At 43.1% G+C, this 22850-nt stretch overlaps 1 protein-coding gene across 1 annotated transcript in view; it reads left to right on the forward strand.

The window, feature by feature from the left end:
* AHR (aryl hydrocarbon receptor) overlaps window positions 1-22850 on the forward strand; it is a 510239-nt gene that overhangs the window by 450629 nt on the left and 36760 nt on the right. Inside the window, exon 10 of the mRNA XM_078663779.1 lies at window positions 5293-6556. Within this exon, the coding sequence (XP_078519905.1) occupies window positions 5293-6556 (1264 nt within the window). The remainder of the gene's footprint in view (window positions 1-5292; window positions 6557-22850) is intronic.

The following is a 22850-nucleotide window of genomic DNA, read 5'->3' on the forward strand; positions in this document are numbered from 1 at the left end:
TTGTGAGTGTGAGAAGCTTGCACCGCTGCTGCTTGTGATGTCCTTGTGAGTGGGAGAAGCTTGCACCTCAGCTGCCTGTGGTCTCCTTGTGAGTGTAAGAAGCTTGCACAGCTGCTGCCTGTGATGTCCTTCGTGCGAGTGTGAGAAGCTTGCACCGCTGCTGCCTGTGAGTATGAGAAGATTGCATTGGGCATCTCTGTGCTGTGCCTGTTCTTTGTAAGGGACTCTTGCTCTGTTGCTGCTGCTGCCTTGGCACAGTACCTGCTGTGAGTGTGTAAGGGAAGCTTGCACCACTGCTGCTTGTGATGTCGTTCTTGCGAGTGTGAGAAGCTTGCACCTCTGCTGCCTGTGGTCTCCTTGTGAGTGTAAGAAGCTTGCACTGCTGCTGCCTGTGATGTCGTTCTTGTGAGTGTGAGAAGCTTGCACCGCTGCTGCTTGTGATGTCCTTCTTGTGAGTGGGAGAAGCTTGCACCTCAGCTGCCTGTGGTCTCCTTGTGAGTGTAAGAAGCTTGCACAGCTGCTGCCTGTGATGTCCTTCTTGTGAGTGTGAGAAACTTGCACCGCTGCTGCCTGTGAGTATGAGAAGATTGCATTGTGCATCTCTGTGCTGTTCCTGTTCTTTGTAAGGGACTCTTGCTCTGTTGCTGCTGCTGCCTTGGCACAGTACCTGCTGTCAGTGTGTAAGGGAAGCTTGCACCACTGCTGCTTATGATGTATTTCTTGCGAGTGTGAGAAGCTTGTACCTCTGCTGCTTGTGGTCTCCTTGTGAGTGTAAGAAGCTTGCACTGCTGCTGCCTGTGATGTCGTTCTTGTGAGTGTGAGAAGCTTGCACCGCTGCTGCTTGTGATGTCCTTCTTGTGAGTGGGAGAAGCTTGCACCTCAAGTGCCTGTGGTCTCCTTGTGAGTGTAAGAAGCTTGCACAGCTGCTGCCTGTGATGTACTACTCACTACTCTACTCTACTCACTACTCTACTCACTACTATGCACTCACTACTCACTACTCTGCACTCACTACTCACTACTCTACTCACTACTCTACTCACTACTCTACTCACTACTCTACTGACTACTCTACTCACTAGTCTACTCACTACTCACTACTCTGCACTCACTACTCACTACTCTACTCACTACTTGCTACTCACTACTCTACTCACTACTCATTACTCTGCACTCACTACTTTACTCACTACTCTACTCTACTCACCTCACTACTCTACTCACTACTCTACTCACTACTAACTACTCTACTCACTACTCTACTCACTACTCTGCACTCACTACTCACTACTCACCTCACTACACTACTCACTACTCTCTTCTCACTACTCACTACTCTGCACTCACTACTTTACTCACTACTCTACTCTACTCACCACTCTACTCACTACTCACTACTCTGCACTCACTACTCACTACTCACCTCACTACTCTATTCACTACTCACTACTCTACTCACTACTCACTACTCTACTCACTACTCTACTCACTACTCTACTCACTACTCTGCACTCACAACTCACTACTCTAGTCACTACTCTGCACTCACTACTCACTACTCTACTCACTTCTCACTACCCTACTCACTACTCTGTACTCACTACTCACTACTCTACTCACTACTCACTACTCTACTCTCTACTCACTACTCTACTCACTACTCTACTCTCTACTCTACTCACTACTCTACTCACTACTCTACTCACTACTCACTACTCTACACACTACTCTGCACTCACATCTCTGCACTCACTACTCACTACTCTACTCACTACTCTACTCACTACTCTACTCACTACTCTGCACTCACATCTCTGCACTCACTACTTTGCACTCACTACTCTGCACTCACTACTCACTACTCTGCACTCACTACTCACTACTCTGCACTCACTTCTAACTACTCTACTCACTACTCACTACTCTACTACTCTACTCACTACTCTACTCACTACTCTACTCACTACTCTACTCACTACTCACTACTCTGCACTCACATCTCTGCACTCACTAATTTGCACTCACTACTCTGCACTCACTACTCTGCACTCACTACTCTGCACTCACTACTCACTACTCTGCACTCACTACTCACTACTCTGCACTCACTACTCTGCACTCACTACTCTGCACTCACTACTCACTACCCTGCACTCACTACTCACTACTCTGCACACTCACTCTGCACTCACTACTCACTACTCTGCACACTCACTCTGCACTCACTACGAGCAGGCTGCGGTACCAGCGAGGCAGAACAACAGGTCACCACGGAGAATCCTAAAACTGCAAGAAAACAAACACCACAAATGTCCAGCCATGAAGAATCGCCCGCGCAGTCTTAAGTACAAGATTCTGTTAGCAGCGCTAATAATTGCAAGACGGAAATGTGTTCTTCTGGTCTTAAAAAATAGACAATTGAGGAGGATTGTGCCTGGGGGAAGGATCGGTTATTTTAAGCTACGGCTGTGGACGCCCTCAATAGCCTGGAGTCACAAGTGCAGCCCTTGCAGGGCTGACTCAGGCTTTTATCCTCCTAGAGCCGTACAATCTGTAAGACTGATTGTGTAAAGAGCCTCGTATGAAATTCCCCTGAGAGATCCCCAGCGCATACCAAAAGGTGCATACAGTTACTAAAAGTCATAAATGCTAAAGATGGAAAGGCCAGCCAGGCATGAGAGATTTAAAAAAAATGCGCGGGGTCCGTCTTTACCCCGAGACAGGTGCAAAATGGAGAAGTACAAGAAATATACTCAACCCACACTTAAACTTCAAACTAGGTCATTTCTCGCTCATTTATCAGGTTCGGTCAGCTGAAACATTAGCAGGGCGGGCACAGGTTTGAATGTGCAGTTTCTCGCTGGTTTTTACTCAGTTGACAATATATTTATGTTTAAAATGTTAAGACCGTAACTTTTTGTGCGGGTTTATAGGTGCATGTGCCATGCTCCTCGAAATCCTGCGAGTGCTTTCCTTGCCCCCATCCTCAACACACACACACACACACACACTTAATTTCCTATTATGCCCTAGTCGCTTATTTCCAAACTTGGGGATTGAGTGGCCGGGAGATGAACGATCTGTTTGTGCTTGGGACTGGAGTGACACTTTTTTATTGTGTATGATATATTTATTTTCGGAGGAAAAGAGTGCCTTTCTCGGGGCGATAAAATCTGCCAGCAGAGACATTTGTTTTCGTTGTTTGAAGGAACATTGCGATGTTGGAGGCGTCATGTCACTTTGTGTTCGTGGGGAGACGGGCGCTCCTTCTTGTACTGCTGGAAGGGGCGTGGGCATGAATGGGGGCGCCGTGGGGATGGGACTGTGCAGGGCCTGTGAAGTCACTGGCCCGAGCTTTCCGGGGCGGTGTGTGCAGGGCGCGCTGACAGCCCGGCCGCGGCCGCCCTTCTTTGCCGCTTCCCGGGGCTGTTTCTCCAAACGGAATAGCTTTGTTTCCTAGATGGATCCGGCTGGCGGCAGATTCTTATAATCACAAATATAGTCATGAAAATGAGATACAAAAAGTGCCGATATTACAATAAAAGCGGGGTTCCCGTAACGGAAGAGAAGGGAGCCAGGCAGCGCGCTGCCCGGGTCCTGGACTGGTAATTGAGCCCGAGCCGGTGATGTCTAAATCAGGCGGGGAGACGGGGAGTGAGCCAGAGAGCGGCAGAGCAGCTCCCCGGGCCGGCAGGAAGGAGCCGCACACGGCGTCTATGCCTGTGTGCACGTGAGGAGGACGCGCGCCCGACAAACACACTGCTAGATGGTGAACACGCGCACACCATCTGGAATGCATTACACGGCCACCCTGACAGTTCCTAATTAAGATGAATGCACTTTCGAGCACGTAACCGCACGAAATATGCCCAAAATGGCGCCCGAAAATTACAACTGCCCAATAGCATCAAGACTACTAAAAATACATCACCGCGAACACCAATGACCATTCAGATAATAAAAAAATTAAGGAATGTGTCTTTCCCAAGGCCTTAACACACTTTTTTTTCTTTCTGTAGTAATAGGATCTCGGGCTCCGCCCGAGCCCTAAAAAGGGAAAAAATAGATGACACCAGCGTATTACAATCCCAGTGAAGACAAAATGTAGTGTAGACAGTGTAGTGTAGATTCAAGGTCAATGTTTTGAGGGGCACCGACTGGAAGTGTTGTGGGTGAGTATGGATAACATTTAATCAACTCAGAAAGAGTAGTCAGCGAGGTAGAGCAAGGGCCATGTGTGTACTAGTCATGAAATGTCTAGTCAGTTGACAGAAGACTGCAGAGTGGAATGACAGAAGATTGCAGAGTGGAATGACCGACAACATCAGGTCAAAATTATGAAACTAGATAATAGGTGAAAGTAATTGCTGAAGTTGCTATGTGTGTGAGTACAAATATTTGACAGAAGGAGACTTGAGTAGATTGTTAATGAACAGGTACAGTATGAACCTCTTGAAAATTAGCCATGCAAGCGAAAGGTAGGAGCTGAGATATAGGAACTGGGAAGACTAGAACCGAACAGTACAGGGTATCGTTAAATGGGGGACACCTCTGCAAATCTGAAGAAATAGGTAAATACAGAGGTTAGACTATGAAGGACCTTGAAGGTGAAAGTGAGAGATTTAATAGTTTATGAACTAAAGAAAGCAGATGGTGCGTGAGAAGTCTTAGCAGATATGATGATGGAAATTATTTCAGTGAGTCACATGGAGAAGAGGTGCAATAGATTAGATGAGTGAATCTGGAGTACACTGGGGATGTAGGAAGGTGTATCTGAAGCAGGAAATAGTGTGGCAAGGGTATCTCTTGCTTTGATAGTTTGTCAAGGGAAATGGAAAGCAAAATCATGTGCTAATAAAGGCGGGTGAATATCTGATATGCATGGTGTACAGGGTAGATTGTTCATCATGAATCAAGTGGTTTGGGTGAAAATGAAGAGGGCAACAACTCCTGGAACATTTTTCGAATAGTCAAACAATACACAAATAATATAATATGTTTGAAGGTTGCACAAGAAGGCCATGGATGGTTTTTCTTTTACTGAGCTGGTCAATATTTTACATTCACATTTAATTTTTTGAAATATAATAAAGCTCTTCTTTGTTTTTAAATAATGTGATCATATTGTCCATTTAGGCAGATTCTCTTTGGCACAAAACTCTGCATTTAAACGTAGACCAGAGCTTATAAATATTTTCAGAACTCCTTTTCTTTCACCTTTATATTTCTGAAGGTAGTATTGTGAAAAGAGTGATCAGCAGGTCTTTCAATCTCATATGTTTATACTTTTAGGGAAGAAGAAGGAGCTGAGCACTTAAGGAAAAGAAGTATGCAGTTGCCCTTCATGTTTGCTACTGGCGAAGCAGTGTTGTACGAAGTGACATTCCCTATGGCTAGCATGATGATGATGGATCCCTTGCAGATGAAGAGCAAAGGTAAAATGCCAAGAGGAGGGAGCACAACCAAAACCCCTGCACGCAGTGAGTCTGTGGATCCAAGCTCACTTCTAGGAGCTATACTAAGACAAGATGAATCGGTCTACATCTGTCCTCCTGCACCAAAAACCTTCACCTTCGAGAATATTTTAAGTGAAGCAAAGGATGAACTAAGCAATATAATTTCCAGCGACTGGCAAGAAAATTTGGTTCCGGTGGGTACCAGTAATATCTTGAAACAAGAACATGAGGACAGTCCAGAAACATTGAACCCATCTCATATACAGGATGGTACAGGAATGACACTAGGGAATAAGGATAATGAACTCTACAACATCATGAGAAGTCTGGGTATTGATAATGAAGATTTGGAACTCCTTCAACAAGATGAGGCGTTCTTCAAAAGTGAATGTGAATCTTCAGACATTGGAGATATTGATTTTACTGATGAAATCCTCACATTTGTGCAAGATTCTCTAAATAGGTGGTCAGACTGCATGTATTCGAGCAGCCTTCAGAAAAATCCTGCGGCAGATGGAATGAACAACAGAATGCCTCAAGTGGCAGAAACACAGCCCCATCCTCAGCCCTGCCAAAGGCAAACAATCCCCCCCCAGCTATATCACAAAATGAAACAAATGCAGGTTAATAATATGTTTGAAAACTGGAACTCTGTTGGTGGCATGCCGTTTACCTGCCACAAACAACATCCGGATCAATATGGCTTCTCACATGTGTACAAAATCAATTCAGATTTTCCCTACAAGTCGGAAATCACTAATTCCCCCTCTTCCTGCACACAGGACTTCATGCCATATCAGCAGCCAAGTAGCTTTGATCCCACTTTACTGGCAGCTGAAGACATGGATTTCCATGTTGGGAACATTGAAAGGTCAGACTGTCCTGTTATGCCCAGTTTTGAGGGTTGTACAAATTTTTTACCACAAAACTCTCAGAGTCAGCCATGCAGAGTAATCTCACAGCCAATGTTCGGGACAGCCCAGCCATGCTACGCAGGTGCTGTGTCAATGTATCCATGCATTCCAGAAACACAGCCATCTTGCATGAATCAGCCATCTTATGACTCTTTGATGGAAAGTCAGCAACCATTGTTAAATGAGGTAAATAGCACCATTCAATATTTATTCTCAAAATATTGCTAATTTCAGTAAGTCTACATATACATAATATGACTTAATTCACATCAAAGAGAGTTCAGCTCCCAATTGCTTACATGATGGTGGCTCACTAGTGTGTAGTGGAGCGTTTTCACTAGTTTCAAAATTCAACTGTTGGAACGTAAATAATGTAGTGAAGCAAATTCTTAGTTTTTGATCCTAGATACCCCGATTCTTAGTAAAGACAATGACTGATTTTTAAGAAATTGCCTTTTGAGAATACAAGAGAAAATTTGTGGATACAAAATAACATCATTCGGCTGGAGAAACAGATTCCTAATAGCAGCTAAGGTAAAACACAGATTTAGAAACTTTAAACCAGACACCTAAAGTAATTACCTGCAACCTTTCTACCTTTCAAATGTCTAGGCTTGAGCCAATACTTATCATTTGTATCTCAGGAAATCATTTATCAACAAGTAAATCAATAGAAAGATGAATACTTCCTGGTGAAATATGGCCTTCTCAATTGTAGAATTGCAATATGGTCTCCTTTAAGTTCAAATGTAATTGTGGTGTTTTGGTGGAGGGAGGTAGTAATGAAGGTGGGTCAGATCTTTTGAAGATGGTCATACTTCTTTAGGGCTCCACACATGGGCTTCACTTCTTATCCCATACCCCATTATCATCATCATCATCATCCTATGTTTTCACAACTAACACATAAGACAAGGCCACCTCGACACAAGATAGAGAGAAGATCTATCTCCTGGAATTACAAGCCCTGTTGTGGCATATAACTAAATAAGATGTTGTAGCACTTCTCATTCACGTGTGGTCTTTGTTGTTGCTGGAAGGGCAGAGTCTTGTAGATGACAGTGGTGGGAAATTCACAGAGGCATCATGGGTCTTCGACTCATCTGTGCGCCTGTTGGGGTAGCACCAACTATATATTCCCTGGAAAAAGTTTGCACACACATCACAGCAGGAAGGCGGTTTACCTAGGTAGCACTGGGGCACGGCTACTGGAGGCAACATCTGCAACAAGAGCTGAGAGGAAAATAGGACACAGTGAATAATCAGAATTTAGAAAGGAGCAACAGTGCTCGTTTTAGCACCAGATGTTTGACACTGAGCTCCTTACCTACAGGTAACAGAGAGCCAGATCTGAGTCTAGCTTGTTTTCTCTATTAAGAATACATTACTGAGCTGTGAACTAAATTTTTAAAGCACAAGCTGTTGCCAGCAAAGTGCATAGCCCAGAGTTGTTAACCTGCGGGCCATGTGGGAAGACTGACCACATACAACTCAAGTTGCCAGACAAACAGAAAAGCCTTGAGGTATGTGTCATAGAAGAACAGAAACCTCCTGGTACCCATAAAGTTAATAAAAATAAGACAGGGGCTTTTCACTAAAAGAGAGGTAGGTAGGCTGTAGAGATCTAAGATGAGGGTGGTGTTATTGAGTCTAAAATGACTGTGCAACATCTGTCCACTGGTTTTTGAGAATGTGCAGCAGCTTCTCTATACCAGATACAGAAGAAGATACCATGATATGGCATTCTTGCTTCACTTACCAGCCTAAGAATGATATCATATGACACAGATGGATGGAGAGAGGATTCATAATTTGTTTACTGAGAATTTCCTTAACACTGAGGTCTTGGCGAAAGAGATAATGCACAAGGTAGAACTCAATAGGCTTTCAGAAATGCCGCCTGAGTAAAGTAGTGAAAGAAATTGAGGAGAAATTAATTATGCTACATAAATATCACAAACGTAAAGATAAAATTCTCCCTGAGGCTGCTAAGCAGATATTCATACCCATAGTGAAGAGGAGTATTACAGGACATTCCTAAGAAGTTTGTGGTAGTGAATATTGAGGCATCCGTCTAGGTCTCATAGAAGCTCCTGAGAAGAAAAGATCTTGTAGATCACCTCAAGCATTTCTCATTGTTAGTTTTGGAGGGCATGATAGCAAATGCACTTAGTGCTCATTAGCATTTATTGTGCAGGAGCTTCCCTTTTCACCCTACCATCCCATTAACTCCTTCAGTCTCCCTCTGCAGCTGACAATTTTAGATTGATGCATTGTTTTTCATGGATCTGTTTGATGGGGGAATTGATTAGTAATATTTGCAAGCTATCAATTGGCTTGCGGGCCTATACAGGCCACAGAGGAGGCTCCACGTACAGTTCTGTACGTGGAGGCTCTCCGGATTTATGTTGTGTCTTTGAATTAAAGGATTCATTCAAGCATTTTTAAATTAAAACAAAAACTTTGTAGCTATCAATCAGTGGATTTCCAAAAGGTGCTTCTTATCTGGCACATTTAATGTTAAAGGCTATAGGTTGACAAAGTGATTCCTAGAGAGGTAGAAATGGTAAGAGATGTAAACTCGTTAAAAAAGTTCAGAAATATGAATATTGTTTGATACATGTGCCCCTCCCCTTTTAAATATATTATGTGATGTTGGGCAATTTACATTATGCCCTAGTGATTAACAGGCCGATTCATATATTGGGTGTAAGGATACTCCATCACAATAGTGATGGAGTATCCTTACACCCAATATAATGGTCTGCCTGCCGAACTGATGTGTTGGTGGGCCACAGTTTGGCAAAGGCGGAGACTACTTTGAGAAATGGCTGTAGGTCCGCTCTCCCAATTTAGATGGGCGGACATATAGCCATTTTTTACTGCCCATCCCTGCCAGAAGAACCCTAGCTGTAAGGGTAAATAACTCCTATGGCGAGGGAGGCATTGTTTTTTTCATATTCAAAAAGAAAATTCCACTTCAGTATTTTCCTTCTGAAAATTAAAAAAATAATAATTATGATGGACGTCTCCATCATGTTGATGGAGACTTGCGTCAAACTTAACAAAGCTGTGACAGCCGTTTCTGTCTTAGCTGTCATTTCTAACTTTAGCAGGTGGGGACTCCATCATGGCGATGGAGTAGTACACTTTCGCCCTAACAGACTTAACTTCCGCCCGCCAATGTGCAAATCGGCTCCATAGTTCCCCTGTAAGCCAATTTTTTCGGAGTTTCTGCATGATGGTCAGATGGCATCATATAGCTGACATCATTCAAGAAAATATATTGTTTCATATTTAGCCTGATGCATAGCTCCTGACCTGAAATATGTTGGTGTTGTATACTTCAATTCATGTGTCTAGCCATAAACTGACACATGTAAAATGGTGTGACCCCTGCAAAATATATTAAAAATAAATGTGTCCTTTTCAATGACATTGGAGACCTGTCATGCTGATGTTGTCTGTTTTATTGACATTTGGGGCTCTGATATACTGCTAGTGCGTATGCACTCAGTTTTAATGAATGTATGGTTCTGACCTGCTAGCAAAGTCTGGCCATCAGTTTTAAGGTTCTTACTTGCTACAGGTGTCTCTGGCAGTCAGATCTAATGACAGTGCCATGCATACATACTGTCAGTGTCAGGCTTTTATAGAATACGGTATTCTGACCTATTGCTAGTGTGTGCAAGCATGCGTTTTAACATGTGGACCGCAGGAGAGTCAGACCAGCTGATTTGAAAATTAATGTGTATGAAGGCAATGAAGAAGGAATCTCCAACTGAGTGTGCTGGACTAACTGTAAATGTTAAATACATTAGACAATCTCTTTGCAAGAAAATCAGTGCAGTTGAAGCTTTTGTGGTACCCCCTATCTTATATATACCATAGGTTAATTGAAACGGTACATTTCACTAATTTTTCAGGCCGACATGGTAGCTTTAGCTGTGTGCCAAATCTTGTTTCATTACTCTTTTAAGAAATATGCAACAAGTAGGACTCAGAATCAGTGCTTAAATTGTAAAACGAAAAGTCCTGGGACCCAAAGTCCTGCATCTGGCACTATGATATTTGGAGGTGCCGAATAATAAGGCTGCATAGTTTTGATTCTGCTTAATCACCACCTGACACACCCTGCTCCATTATCTCCCTCATGCTGGCTCTTCAAATGAGATTTGATAGCCCGCCTGGGCAACCACTGCCACAAATTATGCACTTGGGGCCTTATTACGATGGTGATGGGACCGCCACTGTCAGTGGTGGTGCCACCGCCATCGGCCCCTGTAGGTCTGTCTGCCACATTAGGATGCAGCAGGTGGAGGCATCTGGGGATGAGACTGTCCACCACACATCCGAAGGGCTCATGGATCCCGCCGGCCTGTCAGAGGGACAGTAGTCCCTACAATAGGGACAGTGCTTGCTCATGCACTACCTAGGGGTATTTCAATGTCCCTTTCCGCCTGCCCTTTTATAGCGGTCTGGCTGCCATGAAAAGGCAGGCAGAAAGTGACTTTAGGGTCCCCTAGCGGGCCCCACTTGCCCTTAGTCCATCCACAATGGTGCCCCCCAAACATCCCTGCACCTTGTAGCAGGCACCACATGGTGCCTTTCACAGGGTGCAGGAATGTTTACAAACATGCCTCAATGCTACCAACATGTTTCCGACTGCCTCCATGGAGGTTGGATTGTAATTTGCATGGCAGTACCGTCGACTCCCTGTCGGCTGGTCCCTTTCTCGACATGATGGCGGTCAGATGCTCATCTGACCACCATCATAATCAGGCCAATAGAGAAAATACCAACCTTAACCTCTTGCCAGTGGCTGTTTAGTGCTTCATTCAACCCCTTAAGGAGTTCTTTCTTTCAACCCCTTAAGGAGTTCTTTCTTTGCAAATCATAAGTCACTATTTTACAGCCAGAAAATACAATCAATCATCAAACATGTTGTCACATACAAACCTAATGTCACACATGCTTTCTAACAGCAAAACAATCATTTTCATTAATTTTTCCATGGCTGCAGCAAATGTGTGCATTTTTCAGGGCTCAAAAGTGTGAGTCTCTTTGATGGCTATCTTATTTGTTTATCTTTTTTGCCAATCAGGACAGCCTGACTCCAAGATGACTTACCTGAAGTCATTTAAGAGAAACAAGAAAAGCTGTAATTTCTAATGCTCTTGGTCAATTGCTTTATTGGGGGACGTTTCACTTTTTTGTTTATGCTTGCACAGCCCATGCACACCACTCTTCCAATAAGGATGCACAGGTGAGAGAAGGTGCATCTCTGAAAGAAGGCCCACTATACAAAGCTCCCCTGCATTTCTCAGGGTATCCTTTTCTGGCACCAACACCGATCTTTTTCCTGATGCCTTTTTCTCTTAACTGTTTAACTTTCATATGAGTCTACCAGTAATGCCTCCGTGTGTGCACACACAATTACTAGCAGCTTTGCTGCTAAGTAATTTCCTCTGTTTCATAAGAAGCTTTTCCTCGAGGGATGCATTACTCCCTATAGACTTCCACTTTGAGCTGGTAACGCAGTATGATTGCCATGTTTGCTTCAGCACCAACAACAGAGATTTCTTTTACATGTTTATGCTTCTGGCTGCTCCTTCTGGGTGACACCACAACTACATCTGCTCTGTTGGTGTGGCTTATAACTTGAAAATACTGACTACGCAGCTTTCTTCCATTCTGTATATTTGAGTGAAAAGATATATATCGCTCCCGCTGCTATTTAGAGCCTCTCTTCGTCATGTGCCACTCATCCAATATCTCCCTTCGGTGCACTCTCTGATCTTTTGATATATTAAATATCTACCATTTAACTTCATAAAAAAACTATTTTCTTAGAATTGTGTCCGTGTGCAAAGGCTGCTACTGATGACTTTGGTGCTAAGCCATTTCCTGAATTTCAGAAGCAGCTTTTGCCTGAGCAGAACCGTTGAACCCCCTATATTTCCTGTTAGTTTTAATACCCTTGGAAAGGTGCTATGTCTGTTTCTGTACTTACAGCTCATTGCACAATATGGCGCTGCTTCTCGAGTTGATTTTGCTGCAGCTCCGGTAGGTTTTCTACTCGAGCTGCAGCTTACTCACTGCGAATGGTCTTGTCTGCCCTTGTTGGAGAAATCTCGTTGGTTGCCCTCCTAGCAACTGAGTATTGGACTAGGGGGTGCCAACTCTCACTCACCAACTTAAAAAACACAAACAAAACTCCACCACGTGGCAGTTGGCAGAATTTGCCCCGAACGCCGCTTTACAAGCATAGCACAGAGTGTACAAGACTCCACCAACTCCACTGGAGGAGTGGAATTAATCACACACCCCTAGTGTTGAGGAGAAGCAGCTTTTCCCTGAGCAGAACCTTTGAACCCTCTATATTTGAATACCCATGGAAAGTTGCAATGTCTGTTTCGGTACTTACAGCTCATTGCACCAAAGACTGGAGCTGGCAGGGCTGATGTTTGTTAGGGGTGCTGGGAACTCGCAGAGTTTCACTCTTTGGAGTTCCGTGCAGTTACATGATAACTCTGGGAAATTCTGCAGAGTTCCATGAATGAGCGGAATTAGACAAGTTGCGCTGCTCGCTGTGATTGCTAGTGCTGGGAGCTCCTTCTGCACTGAAGAATCAGCACAAACAGCACCGTGCGGCGCACCAGATGGCGCTGCATCTCAAGTTGATTTTGCTGCCGCTTAATTAGGTTTTCTATTCAAGCTGCAACTTTTTGATTGCAAATGGTCGCGTGCGTCCTTGTTGCGGAAATCTCATCGGGTGCCATCCTAGCATAATTGCAGTATGGGATGCCAAATCTCACTCACCAACTTAAAAAACACAAACTCTGCCTCATGGCTGTTGGCGGACTTTGGCCCGAACTCCGCTTTACATGCGTAATTCAGAGTGTCCAAAACTCTACCAACTCCACCCGCGGAGCGGAATTAATCACACACCCCTAGTGTTGAGGAGAATGCTTTGTGTGGTTCTCGCTCTTCTGACCATCCACTTTGTTATACTGCTAGTACCATTACCCTTTTAATACTTGCAGACTTTGCCTTTGATGATCGCTTCACCATAATGCTGCACAATGACTGCTTCACCAAGAATAAAGCTCAGGAGGATGACCATGAGGGCCAGCAGTTGGGACTAGGGATGCTACTAGATATATATAACTTAGTAGTACATACAGATTGCTAAGCTCTATAATTACGATAACCCAAAAGACATCCACTTCATTAACCTTCATACAATAAAGGATGGTGTAAAGATTAATTCTGTGATATCCTTTTATGAATGGATACTCTTGCTATTTGGTGAGTTTGGTTTTGCTAGTGCTGCACATGATAGCTGCGAAAACAGTTCTGAAGAGAGAGTATTTGCACCAAAATATGCTTACAAGCAAAACAGTGCCCCCTGTGAAAGGTGAAGTTTAGAGCATTTAGGGGTGTTTGTGAAAATCTAAATGTGTATTTACTTAAACCACGAGCTGAAACTGACATGCCATCCATTTCTGAACAATATCTCCAGGGCCGGCCTAAGGCACGTGCAAGCTGTGCACCTGCACAGGGCCGCCAAACCCCAGGGGCCGACACGCCAATATATATCCTTAGATACATATTTGCGTGGCGGCCCCTGGCAGGGATTTGGCAGCCTTGGGCCCCCTACCTACACTCCCTGCTCAGGGCCTCCGTGAGCCTAGAGCTGGCCCTGATATCTCCATCTTAGAAGAAAAAGTCGATTGGAGAATATGTTTATTTAGCATTTACTTTGGGGACTGAATTTTAATGGAAACCAACCATATTTCACTTGGCAAATGTATTCTCATTCAGAAAATACTGCTATGTGTATATGCAATTTGCTATTGTCGCACTTTTGTGTACTTCTTCGTGCAAACAATAATCGTTGTTTTCTGGTCTACACTATGGTCATTTGATTCTACAAGGCCTTATTGATTGTCTTATCCTTTGATCTCTTGCCATTATTCTTCTGGGTAAGTCTTAGAGATGTCATCGTGTTGGTTGTTGTTGTCAAGGCACTGTTTTGGAATCTAGTGAGATCTCAAGTGTTCTTCAATATTTTAGTGGCTGGAATTTAGGATTGGTCAGTGAGATATTTGGTACCTGCTGCTGATGAAGACTAGTTTGAATTCAAAAAGAGCCACATTTTATCCTCACAAAGATAGTCAGATAAATGACATGAATCAGATAGTAGTAAATGCTGATAATTAAAAATGTTAAATACTGTGATATTACATGCCACTTAAATTATTATGTATCTTGTTTAATTATGTTTATTGCTAAATATCCTTTTAGGCAGCATATCTTGTAACATTAACACCATATCTATGTTGTCTGTGGATTCCAGAATGTTTTGCAGAATACCTAGTTCAATCCATCAATCAATTAATCCAAAATATCCAGTGTATTGTAAAAACATAGCAACACTCTATTTATTGGTATGCTCATACCTGATCAGGTTGCAAAAATATTCCACAGTCCACCTTAGTGAAGTAGTGTTGTTGTGCAATATGTTTGCCCATGGCCTGGGGCCTTCGCCAGCACTGCACAGGCCTTACCCGAACAACACCAATGGTTATCAAAAGATGCATATTCTGAATCCTCTCATTCCCATATGAAATACAGAATGTAAGTACAGATATACACAGATGTATGGCTGTATACAGTGTCTTCTTCAACGAGGCACTTGTTTTTATGAAGTATTAAACAAATATAATTGTATGTATTTATGTAGTACTGGTGAAAGTGCATAAGGTACATAAAAACTACGGTACAGAGCGGGAATATCGTCGTAAAAATATCGACTAACATTAATATCGTCACAGAAATATCGACAAGAAGAAATATCGATGACAAAAATATAGTTTGACAAGAATATCGACAGACAGGTAAGTAATATCGTTAACATTAATATAGTTGTAATAAATATCGTTTACAAAAACATCGTTTACAAAAATATCGTTTTTTAAATAATAATAAGTAATTAAGTGTTTTTAATGAGTATTGGTTGTCAAAGTAGTATTTTTTGTAGTATTTTATTAGTTAATACCATATTTTATGTTGAATTTAGTGTTAATAGTTCCGTAGCGGGTTGTGGGTTTATAGGGGAGTAGGGTGGGAAGTAATTTAAATATAATAAAATAATTGATTAATGTGTTAATTGAATATAAATAGTGTAATAAATAATAGTTAATTAATTTCAATTAGTTAATTGATTAATAATTATGTAAATTAATTATGTTAATTGTTTAATTAATTTTAGGTGTGTGTAGTTGAATTTTTAAGTGAAAAAGTAGTGAATTAATTACATTTTAATTGAATAAATATTTAATTAATGATTAATTAAATAAAAATAAAGATTTGTTAATTTTTAAACATTGTAAATATAATAAAATAATTGATTAATGAATGTGTTAATTGAATATAAATAGTGTAATAAATAATAGTTAATTAATTTCAATTCGTTAATTGATTAATAATTATGTAAATTAGTTATGTTAATTGTTTAATTAATTTTAGGTGTGTGTAGTTGAATTTTTAAGTGAAAAAGTAGTGAATTAATTACATTTTAATTGAATAATTATTTAATTAATGATTAATTAAATAAAAATAAAGATTTGTTAATTTTTAAACATTGTAAATACATTTAGTAATTTTAACCCCTACACTATCCAACGCTTTCCCTACTGTTGCACCCTCTGGAGTGGGAATAGTAATTTTGACCCCTACGCTATCCAACGCTTTCCCTACTGTTGCACCCTCTGGAGTGGGAATAGTAATTTAAACCCCTACGCTATCCAACGCTTTCCCTACTGTTGCACCCTCTGGAGGGTATACAACCTTTACAACGCAACTTTTACCACGACCTACCATTACCACGCATTTTTTACAACGCAGGATCCATTAAGTGTTGCTTATTTATTTAAACAGCGCCAGGATTCTATAGCGTTTTAGTGTTGCTTATTTATTTATTTCAATAGCGCAAGGATTCTATAGCGTTTTAGTATTGTTTATGTATTTCAACAGCGCCAGGATTCATTAGCGTTTTCATTGCTTGGTCACTGCTTTACTGGCTGCTTGCTTACTCGCTCTGATATTTACCTGCGCATTGTGATATTGACCTCGTGTGTTATCCCCCGGCGCCCTGCTCTGCCCTCCCCTCCATTTTGATTTTGTTGTTGTTGTTCCCTTGAGCCCGCCACGCCTCCCAGCTGAGCCGCCCTCCCACTACCAATATAGAGCGCCCTCTGACCTCGCAGCGCCGTGATCCACTCCTCGCTCCTGCCTTGAGTGGTCGCTCCCCTGTGTGCTTGCTGAAAGGCGGTATCGTACTGTGAAGCTGCTCTTTTACGAAGTGTTGCTTATTTATTTAAACAGCGCCAGGATTCTATAGCGTTTTAGTGTTGCTTATTTATTTATTTCAATAGCGCAAGGATTCTATAGCGTTTTAGTATTGTTTATGTATTTCAACAGCGCCAGGATTCATTAGCGTTTTCATTGCTTGGTCACTGCTTTACTGGCTGCTTGCTTGCTCGCTCTGATATTTACCTGCGCATTGTGATATTGACCTCGTGTGTTATCCCCCGGCGCCCTGCTCTGCCCTCCCCTCCATTTTGATTTTGTTATTGTTGTTCCCTTGAGCCCGCCACGCCTCCCAGCTGAGCCGCCCTCCCACTACCAATATAGAGCGCCCTCTGACCTCGCAGCGCCGTGATCCACTCCTCGCTCCTGCCTTGAGTGGTCGCTCCCCTGTGTGCTTGCTGAAAGGCGGTATCGTACTGTGAAGCTGCTCTTTTACGAAGTGTTGCTTATTTATTTAAACAGCGCCAGGATTCTATAGCGTTTTAGTGTTGCTTATTTATTTATTTCAATAGCGCAAGGATTCTATAGCGTTTTAGTATTGTTTATGTATTTCAACAGCGCCAGGATTCATTAGCGTTTTCATTGCTTGGTCACTGCTTTACTGGCTGCTTGCTTGCTCGCTCTGATATTTACCTGCGCATTGTGATATTGACCTCGTGTGTTATCCCCCGGCGCCCTGCTCTGCCCTCCCCTCCATTTTGATTTTGTTGTTGTTGTTCCCTTGAGCCCGCCACGCCTCCCAGCTGAGCCGCCCTCGCCCCTCCCCCCTCCACCTCCCACATATGACAGTAGCTCCCGCGCGCAGCGTTCACGCGCAGCGATCGCGCCCAATCCGCGCCGAAGGTGCGCCAAAGGTAAGCCCGTCTACGCCCGTCCGCGCCTGGACCGCGCCCAGCGCCAGACCCCCTGCCCCTCGCGCAGCCAAGCCCTCCCGCATTACCTACGATGCCGCCACCCTCCTAGCCCTTAACCCCGGCCGCGCCCCCAACTGCGTCCAAGCCGCTCCTGGACACACCCATGGACCTTTCTCTTGCTATTCCTGCAAATTCATCGGCACCGACAACATCTCCGCTGCGACCACACCACAGATTCCCGACCCCAACCACCTACAATGCATCTTGCTCAACACCCGATCGGTCCACAGGCACGCCATTGACCTATGGAATCTACTAGACACCACCTCTCCGGACGTCGCCTTCCTAACGGAAACATGGATGAACGCTTCCTCCGCCCCAGACATCACCATTGCCATCCCTGAAGACTATAAGATCATTCGCAAGGACCGTACCGGCCACACTGGAGGAGGAATCGCTATCGTCCATAAAAAATCAATCCACATCTCAACCAGCTCTGACGCCAATCTCGCCAACTCTGAACACCTCCACTTCCAGATCCACATCGACCCCAAGACCACACTCAGAGGCACCCTCCTCTACAGACCACCAGGTCCCCGCGCAAAATTCAGTGAAGACATCACGGACTTTATCACTCCACACGCGCTCCCCTCCAAAGATTACATCCTTCTGGGAGACCTCAACTTTCACCTTGAAAAGAACAACGACCGCAACACCACCACCCTCTTGGACAACCTCGCCAACCTCGGACTTAAACAACTGGTCACCTCCCCCACCCACATAGCAGGTCATACTCTAGACCCTATCTTCACCTCCAGCAACCACGTCTCCTTCAGCCACACCACGGCTCTCCTTTGGACTGACCACAGTTGCGTCCACTTCACCTACAACAAGCCTAAACTCATCAACCACCCCCAACCAACTCTGCAAAGAAACTGGAACAAAATCACCTTCGACCAGATCTCCTCATCGCTCCTTCTAAACACCCCAGCCCACTCTTCTAACCCAGACCAAGCCGCCGCCAACTTCACCCTATGGTTATCCAACAGCGCCGACATCCTAGCACCACTGAAAAAACGTCAAAGCAAACCTGGCAACAAGAAGGCCTCATGGTTCAACGATGACCTTAAGAAGTCCAAGAAACTCTGCCGCTCCTTTGAGAAGGCCTGGAAAAAAGACCCAACCACCAGCACCAAGGAAGCCTTCAAAAACGCCACCCGCATTCACCACCAACTAATCCGAAAGGCCAAAAAAACAGCATTCAAGGATCAACTAGACAACAACGCCCACAACAGCAAGGAACTTTTCAACATCGTCAAGGAATTTACCAATCCCTCAGCCAACTCCAACGACATCACCCCCTCTCAAGCCCTCTGCGACTCCCTGGCTTTATTCTTCCACAACAAAATTGCAGACATCCACAACAGCTTCGACAACCAACCCAGAGACCAACCCACCCAACCATACGCTGAACTCCCTCCCCCCTTGAACACCCTTAATGACTGGAACCCAATCTCCACTGAGGACACCATCCGCCTGATGAACTCCATCCACTCAGGATCCCCCACAGACCCATGTCCTCACCACATCTTCAACAAAGCAAACTCCGTCATAGCACCGCACCTCCGAGACGTCATCAACTGCTCCTTCAACTCCGCCACCTTCCCGGAAAGCTGGAAACACGCTGAACTCACCGCCCTTCTGAAAAAACCCACAGCGGACCCCACCGAACTCAAAAATTACCGCCCCATCTCGCTCCTTCCTTTCCCGGCCAAAGTCATCGAGAAAGCTGTCAACAACCAGCTCGCCGCCTTCCTCGAAGCCAACAAATCCCTCGACTCCTCACAGTCTGGCTTCCGAGCAAAACACAGCACTGAGACCGCCCTCATCGCAGCAACAGACGACATTCGAACTCTACTGGACAATGGAGACACAGTCGCCCTCATCCTCCTCGACCTCTCTGCAGCCTTCGACACAGTCTGCCACAGCACCCTCCTACAACGCCTCAGAAACATCGGAATACAAGGAAAAGCACTTGAATGGATCACCTCGTTCCTCACCGGAAGAACACAGAGAGTCCGCCTCCCACCATTCAAGTCCGAGGCCACTGAAGTCATCTGTGGCGTACCACAAGGATCCTCACTCAGTCCCACCCTCTTCAACGTATACATGAGCCCCCTCGCGGCCATCGCCCGCCAACACAACCTCAACATCATCTCTTACGCGGATGACACTCAACTGATCCTTTCTCTCACCAATGACCCCAGCACCGCCAAAACTAACCTACACGAAGGAATGAAAGAAGTTGCCGAATGGATGAAACACAGCCGTCTGAAACTGAACTCAGATAAAACAGAAGTCCTCATCTTAGGTACATCCCCCTCTGCATGGGACGACTCCTGGTGGCCGGAAGCCCTTGGAAAAGCACCCATCCCGACAGACCACGCACGGAACCTAGGCGTTATCCTGGATTCCTCACTTTCAATGAACAGACAAGTCAGCGCCGTCTCCTCATCCTGCTTCAACATTCTTCGCATGCTCAAAAAAACATTTCGCTGGATCCCCACCGAAACCAGAAAAACAGTCACCCATGCTCTGGTCACGAGCCGACTGGACTACGGAAACACCCTCTACGCAGGTACTACCGCTAAACTCCAGAAAAAACTCCAACGAATCCAAAACGCCTCAGCCAGGATCATATTGGACATTCCGCGTAACGAACACATCTCTGGTCACCTGAAAAACCTCCACTGGCTACCCGTCAATAAGAGGATCACTTTCCGACTTCTGACCCACGCACACAAGGCACTCTACGAAATCGGACCAGAATGCCTCAACTCACGACTGTCCTTCTACACCCCACCCCGCCAACTACGATCCTCCAGCCAAGCCCTCGCCACTGTACCTCGCATCAACAAGACCACCATGGGAGGTCGATCCTTCTCATACCTGGCGGCTAAAACATGGAACTCACTTCCCACTCACCTTCGCCTTACCCAGAACCACCTAGCATTCAGAAAACAACTTAAAACGTGGATATTCGACAAGTAATCCTCCTCCCCTCCCTAAGCGCCTTGAGACCCTCTGGGTATGTAGTGCGCTATACAAATTTTATGACTTGACTTGACTTGACTTACAACGCATACCATTACCACGCATGTATTTACAACGCAGGTACTTTTACAACGCATACCATTACAACGTAAGTATTGGTAAGTATATTATTTTATTAAAAATATTATTTGGTTTTTTTTGTAAAGGGGTATTTTTTGGGTTCAGGGTCAGTTTTGGGTTTTTGGGTAAAGGGGTATTTTTAGGGTTCAGGGTCAGTTTTCAGTTTTTGGGTAAAGGGGTATTTTTAGGGTTTAGGGTCAGTTTTCAGTTTTTGGGTAAAGGGGTATTTTTAGGGTTCAGGGTCAGTTTTCAGTTTTTGGGTAAAGGGGTATTTTTAGGGTTTAGGGTCAGTTTTCAGTTTTTGGGTAAAGGGGTATTTTTAGGGTTCAGAGTCAGTTTTCAGTTTTTGGGTAATGGGGTATTTTTAGGGTTCAGGGTCAGTTTTCAGTTTTTGGGTAAAGGGGTATTTTTAGGGTTCAGGGTCAGTTTTCAGTTTTTGGGTAAAGGGGTATTTTTAGGGTTCAGGGTCAGTTTTCAGTTTTTGGGTAAAGGGGTATTTTTAGGGTTCAGGGTCAGTTTTTAGTTTTTGGGTAAAGGGGTATTTTTAGGGTTCAGGGTCAGTTTAGGGTTTTTGGGTAAAAGGGGTATTTTTTGGGCTCAGGCTCAGTTTTGGGTTTTTGGGAAAAGGGTACAGTGTAAAAATTAAATATAATTAAATTTAAATTACATTAAATTAAATTGATTAAATTAAATTAAATTAATTAAATTAAATTAAATTAAATTAATTAAATTAAATTACATTAAATTACATTATATTAATTTTAATTAAATTAAATATTAAAAAATATTATATACTTACCAATACTTACGTTGTAATTGTATGCGTTGTAAAGGTATATGCGTTGTAAATACATGCGTGGTAATGGTATGCGTTGTCATGGATCCTGCGTTGTAAAAAATGCGTGGTAATGGTAGGCGTGGTAAAAGTATGCGTTGTAACGTCATACATCCCCTCTGGAGTGGAAATAGTAATTTAAACCCCTACGCTATCCAACGCTTTCCCTACTGTTGCACCCTCTGGAGTGGGAATAGTAATTTAAACCCCTACGCTATCCAACGCTTTCCCTACTGTTGCACCCTCTGGAGTGGGAATAGTAATTTTTACCCCTTCACTATCAAATGTTTTAATTAATAATATATTTTATATTTTAATTATATGTATGTATTATTGTTGTTATATAAAGTAATGTGTTAAATATATGTATATGTACACATTTATTAAGTTATAATGAAAAAGTGTATTTAATTTGTTTTCAATAGTCAAAAAATAAAAGTAATGTAATTAATTTTGTTAATAGTACTTATATTTATTTAATATTGAATGTAATTTTAATTAATTTAAAAATTCGATATTTTTTACAACGATATTTATTACAACAATATTTTTGAGTCGATATTTATGTACTTACCTGTTTAGGTATAGGGTGTCGATATTTTTGTAAACGATATTTTTCCAATTATATTTTTGTCAACAATATTTTTGTAATCGATATTTCAACACCCTACCAAAAACTACTACATTAAGATGCAGTGGTGTGTTGTATGTATTTGACAAATGGACTATTTGCTGAGGATGTACATATATGTTCCAGGCAAGGCTGAGGACAAATTAATCAACAGTAAGATGAATGTTAGCAGCATTCCCGAAGGTCAAATGTTTGTGTCTATTATGGATTGAAGAAAGCAGGAAGTTTGTTAGTTGAGGAATAGGGTTGGGAAGGACCAGCCGATCACCCAGAATAACTTAAAACATGGAGTAAACAACATGGTCTGGTATGCTTTCCACAATACTTCACTGGGTTGATATAAATTGAATTATTCTCTCAAAAAAGAAAGGGTAGTGCTATGGGGGCTTTGTCAGTAGTAACATTTACACTATTGTTATCAATGGTACATAATACCACTATAAATAATGGAGGTCATCTTTCTTTTTTAATTTCAAACAATTTTATTGAAATGGTATGCATAATAAAGAAATCACAGTAAATGTCAGCATGAGGTGGCAGTACGTTGCTAGGGTAATCCTATAAAGTGTTAAAGTCACTGAGTGAAAGTCTCAAACAAAAGCGAAATGA

The sequence above is a fragment of the Lissotriton helveticus genome, chromosome 10, assembly GCF_964261635.1.
Source record: "Lissotriton helveticus chromosome 10, aLisHel1.1, whole genome shotgun sequence".
In the NCBI taxonomy this organism is placed as follows: Eukaryota; Metazoa; Chordata; class Amphibia; order Caudata; family Salamandridae; genus Lissotriton; species Lissotriton helveticus.